Source organism: Myotis daubentonii, chromosome 13 (genome assembly GCF_963259705.1).
Source record: "Myotis daubentonii chromosome 13, mMyoDau2.1, whole genome shotgun sequence".
NCBI classification, from domain to species: Eukaryota; Metazoa; Chordata; class Mammalia; order Chiroptera; family Vespertilionidae; genus Myotis; species Myotis daubentonii.
The window spans coordinates 41,398,893-41,405,033 of record NC_081852.1 but is presented as its reverse complement, the minus strand read 5'-3'; the positions used below and the strand labels follow the sequence as shown (position 1 = coordinate 41,405,033).

Sequence of the window (6,141 nt, the reverse complement as noted above, 5' to 3'; positions counted from 1 at the left end):
TTAAACACCAACTCAATCTACTTTTGCTTTAAAAAATGGTTAGGTTTCTTCATAAGATGTCACAACTCAGTAGATATTAAATTACACATCATTCTAAATAAATTCTGTGAAAACCAAAAGTGGAATAATTTGTGAATATACAAGCAATAAACTTTAAAAAAAAACCCAACATCATTCTATATGTAAAAAGCAATCCTAAAGAAGAGTACATTATGGTACAAAATAGGGAAACTAAATTGAATTCCTCTTTAATGAATCTTATAGGACATATTTACATTTGCAATGCCCCCAAGCTTCCAATTCTCAGGCATAAAACGCATGACTAAACTAGCTTGCTTGTTTTCAGACCCCTTGCTCCCAGTTTTCCAAGTTCAGCAAACGACGGCCTGGGGCCAGATCCAGCCTGCCACCTGTTTATGGCTCCTGAATAGTTTTTACACTTTTAAGTGATTGAGAAAAGACAAAAGAGGGACATTTGTGACATAGGAAATTATATGGAATTCATTTGAGTGTCTAAATAGTATTATTGGAGCCCAGCCACCCTCATTCATGGATGTATTGCCTACGGCTGCTTTTGCACTATTTCAGCCAAGCTAAGTTGTTGCAACAGAGACCATATGGCCCATAAAGCTCAACATATTTCGTATCTGGCCCTTTGCAGGTAAAGTTTGCTGACCCCTGTTCTAAGTCAGTTATTGCAAGCTTAGTCATGTTTCTTTTTTTTTCCTTTTTAACAACTGTTGACATTTATAAAAGGACAATCTCCTGGGCTTCTTTGCTTCATTCATCAGGAAAATGGTTGGTAGCTAGCCCGGTGCCATTTCGCTTGTCCTCCATGTGGACCTCACATCGTGTGTGATGAAAGCTTCGGTCCAGAAATCATCAGTTTCCAGTTTCAGTTGAATGAAAGCAAGGAAAATACGTATTTTTCCACCACGCTCATTCTTGACTTTAACTTCTTGCCAAAAGGTCTTCACCTGTGAAGTTGCATCCACAGGCTAGTTAGTATATTGTGAACGGAGGAGCAGAAGCATTTACAGTGCAGCAAGCGTGTAGTGTTCAACAGAAACCCACAGCTCTGGTGGCTGTGTTTGGGGGACAGACTACGTCTGATACACTCAGTGTTATAACATGATGTCCCCAGGAGGTGGACCATGAGGCTTTTTCTGTCCCAGAACACCACATTCTTCACAAAGATTTTTCTTTCTTTCTTTTTTTTTTTTAATCACAATCAAACTGTTGAACTTTTTTTAAAAGGTGGAATTCCTTCAACAACGGTATCCAGATAAGAGTAGGTAAATACTTATTTAAAAATTCTCAGAATATTTATTAAGGGGGAACTCTTGACACTTGAGGGAGGAAAATTTTAGAACAAACATGAAATATGTCAGCAGAATGCATTGAAAATACGAAGCTTGTTTTCTGATGAGAACAGACAGAAAGGCCCTTTCTTTTTCAAAGTGCTCTTGCTCGGAGCACCATTCATAAAGGAGCTCATGACGTGGAATACGGATTCCCAGAGGTGCAGCGATGGCAGGTTTTAAAGAGAAGCTTCCCCAAGTTCAAGTAAAGCTGCAGTCAACTGAATGATTCTGAATGTCTGCTGAAAACTGAGCCCAAAGACATTTATCTAAACCCCCACCCTCCCTACTCTCCTCAAATAGGAGCAATCAGTAATGCTCATTATAGCAAGCACATCATTTTTAAAAAAATCCTCACCTGAGAATATTTTTTGATTGATATTTAGAGACAGTGGAAGAGAAAGGGAAAGACAGAGAGAAATATCGACGTGAAACACATTGATTGGTTGCCTCTTGCCCACACCCTGACCAGGGCCTGGGCCGGGGAGGAGCCTGCAACCGAGGTACCTATCCTTGACCAGAATTGAACCTGGTACCCCTTGGTCCGCAGGCTGGGACTCTATCCCCTGAGCCAAACCTGCTAGGATACAAGCACGTCATTTTTTAAATATATAATTTTTTATTGATTTCAGAGAGGAAGGGAGAGGGAGAGGGAGATAGAGACATCAATGATGAGAGAGAATCACTGATCGGCCAAGCATGTCATTTTTAAGTCAAATTTCTAGTGGAGTTGTATTCTTAGGTACTTAATGTAATCTTGTAGCACGAGGGCTCTTTATGTGCAGAGTGTAATTTAGCTGTATTGTTACAGAGGTTATAATAGAGAGGTATGTATAACATCACACCTATGATTTATTTGTTGCTAACTTCTTGATATACAGAAAACAGTATAAAAATTTTATTGATTGATTTTTAGAGAGAGAGGAAGAGAGGGAGGGAAGGAGGGAAAGAGGGAGAGGGGGAGAGAGAGAGAGAGAGAGAGAGAGAGAGAGAGAGAGAGAGAGAGAATTTTTTTGTTCCACTTATTTATGCATTCACTGGTTGATTCTTGTGTGTGCCCTGACAAAGGATCAAACCCACAACCTTGGTGCATCACGACCAACCGAACAACTGGCCAGGGCCCGGTATTTTAAATTTCGATCTGTCCTTAGGGCCTGCTCAAAGACCCACTACCACAGTGAGTCACTTCCTAAAAGCTGGGGCGGTTCAACACCGGTGCTTTAATCCTAAAGCTCTCTTGGCTTTTGGAGAAGGCGCTGATTATGACAGAAAAGGAAGTGAGTCCGGAACTTTTAAACAATTGGGATACCAACTGTATCTCAACAGGAAATGGGACAGCCCAGAGCTTTACTGTTCTGTGCACATCCGCCGTTATCTGACGCTACGTGACACGGACGCTGCCATCCTTTGGAGATTTCTTCCCAATGAGTCTCTGTTTAACTGGAACAATCCCGCCTCCCTGGGAATAGCGGGGTAGGCAGACACTCTGGAGGAAGAGGTTTCCTGTATTTGGCCTTGTCTGTGGTTTTGAAAGAGCTCTGTAAGTGGTATGAGGCACCAGTTATTGTAGGAGTTCGTACTTGAATGTGAAAACGTGGGCTCTCTGTGTCAGGCTTTCTTTTGGGCTGTTACACATCAAAGTTGGCCTTGCTTAGAGAGGCCAACTGTGAGCGCCTACAGCTTAATATAAGAAGGTCCTGACTGTGATGGAGATGGGCGAGGGAGCCTTGCGGTACAACCAGCAGCGCCTTCATGTGGTCTCTGGTGAATTTTAACTCTGAGAACCACAACCCAACAGGTGAACAGTGCGCTTTGACAATCCCTTTGGTTCATTAGGAAACTAAGTTAAAAGAAGAGATCTGTGTTTGGTTTCCTCATATGCTTCTTTTTTAAAAAAAATTCAGGTTCCATATAAATAATTTATATGAAATGTACTCTGCATGTGAATACCACACAGGGAACTGGCAACTGAGGGTGTAATTTACTGCTGTTGCAAGATGGAGCCTGTTACGTTATTTTGCTTTCTTTTTAATCATCACACCCTGAATGCCAGAGTTTAAGTTTTTAAATGAGGCAGAAGGAGTTGAGTTTGTTGAGGTCAAATCAAACCTCAATTAGAATAACATAAAACTAGACAGCCAAAGGAAGGAAAGCTGGATGACTCACAGCAGCCCTTCAAGAGTGTTTGAGTGACCAATAATCAAAACAATTCTATGGCTGATGAAATATGGCTGATGTAGTTTGGAAAAATTGGTTGTCCTCTTAGATCCTTTGTTGAGTTCTATATAAAATAAGCTCTGCCCAACTGGTGTAGCTCAGTGGATTGAGTGTCGTCCCATAGACCAAGAGGTCCCAGGTTTGATTCCTGGTCAGGGCACATGCCTGAGTTTCAGGCTCGATCCCCAGTAGGGGGCGTGCAGGAGGCAGCCAATCAATGTGTCTCATTGATGTTTCTATCTCTCCTCCCTTCCTCTCTGAAATCAAGTTATATATATATATTAAGGAGGTCTACAATGATAACTTCTGAAGGTACGTATATCTTCAGAGCTCTTTTCCTCTTGTGGTACCATTCCTCCCTCCCGCAGGGGACACCTCATTTGGAAAAGATAAAAGATACTGTACAAATTATGCCTTACAAAGTAGTGTAAGTGGGCCTCTGGTTCAGAATGGTGCAAAGACGTAGTGTACCTGGTTAAACATGCTGCCCACGGTCACTGTCGATAGTCCATCGTGTCGCTGCCACCCACAGGTCTCTCCTCTTTGTTTTGGACACTTTCCGAAACCAAGACCTGAGAAGGTGATGTGAGTCCTCGGGGCTGTTTAGTTGACTTGGTGAACTTCTTGAATTCACTTGCAAAAGAAATGCCTTTTCTCTTGTCTTCTCGGGATGCCTATGAGAAGAAAGAACTCTCCATTGGTATTAAGTTAAAGCTGGCATCCTCAATCAGGGAGCAGTATATCAGAAAGGGCCCCTTTCGCTTCCCCGTCTATGACTGAGGGCCTTCCCTCTCAGGATTGCTTAACCACAGACGGGAACACATTTCCTGCAGTGAAAACAAAGCCAAACAATCTTCTCCCCGTAAGTTTCTTGACTTTCTCCTAGATTTCACTCTCTCTCAAATTTGATTACAAATTAGTTATGAATATCAAATAACTGGTGAAGAGAGTAAAATAACCTTGAAGTTTACCTGCACCTGCTCCTTTAGTTTAAGGATGAATTTTCCTGCACCTTTCCACTTGCTTTGGGCTTGAAACACACACTCCTGATCCAGAAGGACACGCTGGGAGGACTTGGGGGTAGAAGACTTCTTGTTGGCTGTGTCTTTCACCACCTCTTCCAAAAGTACGTAGTCGTTCGGGTTGGGGTTGCTCAGGATGCTGTAGGAGTACTTGGCTTTGCATAAGGTCTGAAAGATAAGTTACAATCAACTGGATAAAGACAGTGTCTCCAACTCCTGCATTCATTATAAATGAAACTCGAAGGTGGCAAACAATCACAGGCTTTTAGAGACGATGGGGATCTTTCAGATCATGTTATCCTACTCCTCACTTTCCATCTGTATGGTTGTGGCTTATGACATGCTTTCCCACATTATGGTTTAGCTTCACAACACTCCATGTTTAGTCATTATTATCCCCCTTTCAGATGAGGAACTTATGCAGATTCCAGAGGATGAGAAGCAAAGAAGCAATAGAATAAATACTGGAAACAGATTGTGTGCATGAAACCAAAGCTCATAGACATGAAGGTCATGCGACAGTGAGGGACAGACCCCGGACCCTCAGACGACTCCCTGTCCCACTGGACTGCCTCTTCACCACAGAATCTTGGATGTTAAGGCATTTTAGAACTTAGTTGGCCTCACTTCTCATTTCGTGCAAGATTATCTTTCATTTATGCATTTATTCAGTCATCAAATGTTCAGTGCCCTAACCGGTTTGGCTCAGTGGATAGAGCGTCGGCCTGTGGATCGAAAGGTCCCAGGTTTGATCCCGGTCAAGGGCATGTACCTTGGTTGCGGGCACATCCCCAGTGGGAGGTGTGCAGGAGGCAGCTGATCAATGTTTCTCTCTCATTGATCTTTCTGACTCTCTGTCCCTCTCCCTTCCTCTCTGTGGAAAACCAATAAAATATATTAAAAAAAAAATAGTGAGGACCTACTATGTCCCAGATACTTTGGGGGCACAAAGGTCAACAAAAGCTAAGTTCAAAGTCTATACCAACCAAATCACCATGCAATAATAGTGAGTAGCACTTAAATTGTGCTTACCATGTGCTAGACATTGTACAGTTTATATATATTACTGACTTAATCTTCACAACAACTCCGTGAGCAAAATACTATTATGCTATCACCATGTTATCTAAGTGGTAACTTACCACATGGTGGTATGTGGGAGCCATATGAAACAGGCTAGTAAAATCAGACATGGTGGGAGCTTTTATACAACAGAAATCAACAAATGCTACAAATCAGAGTGTCTTTTTTAAGCATACCACTGTAATTAAGGCACAGATAGTTAAATAACTTGCCCAAGGTCTCAGAGCTAGTAAGAGGTAGAGCTGGGATTGGAACCTCGAGCCTTTTAACCCAGAGTCTGTGCCGTCCACCATTATACTATCCTATTTCTCAAGGGTGTTTGATGAATGCAAACCATGATAAGGCTTCGAAGGAAGGAAATACAGTTTCTGAAACCATGGACACGGGGAAGCAGGACCTAGAGGTGGGAGAGGGTCAGAGTAGGCCTGCTTGCCCTCTGAAGATGGCCATTCGGTATT

At 42.3% G+C, this 6,141-nt stretch overlaps 1 protein-coding gene across 2 annotated transcripts in view; it reads right to left on the bottom strand.

The window, feature by feature from the left end:
* Positions 1–712: 712 nt before the first annotated feature.
* PLCE1 (phospholipase C epsilon 1) overlaps positions 713–6,141 on the bottom strand; it is a 292,198-nt gene continuing 286,769 nt past the window's right edge. For both annotated transcript variants that reach the window (XM_059660836.1, XM_059660837.1), the window contains exons 31-33: positions 4,550–4,768; positions 4,050–4,252; positions 713–977 (exon numbers count right to left, since the gene is read on the bottom strand). In XM_059660836.1, the coding sequence (XP_059516819.1) occupies positions 4,073–4,252; positions 4,550–4,768 (399 nt within the window). In that variant the 3' untranslated portion in view covers positions 713–977; positions 4,050–4,072. The remainder of the gene's footprint in view (positions 978–4,049; positions 4,253–4,549; positions 4,769–6,141) is intronic.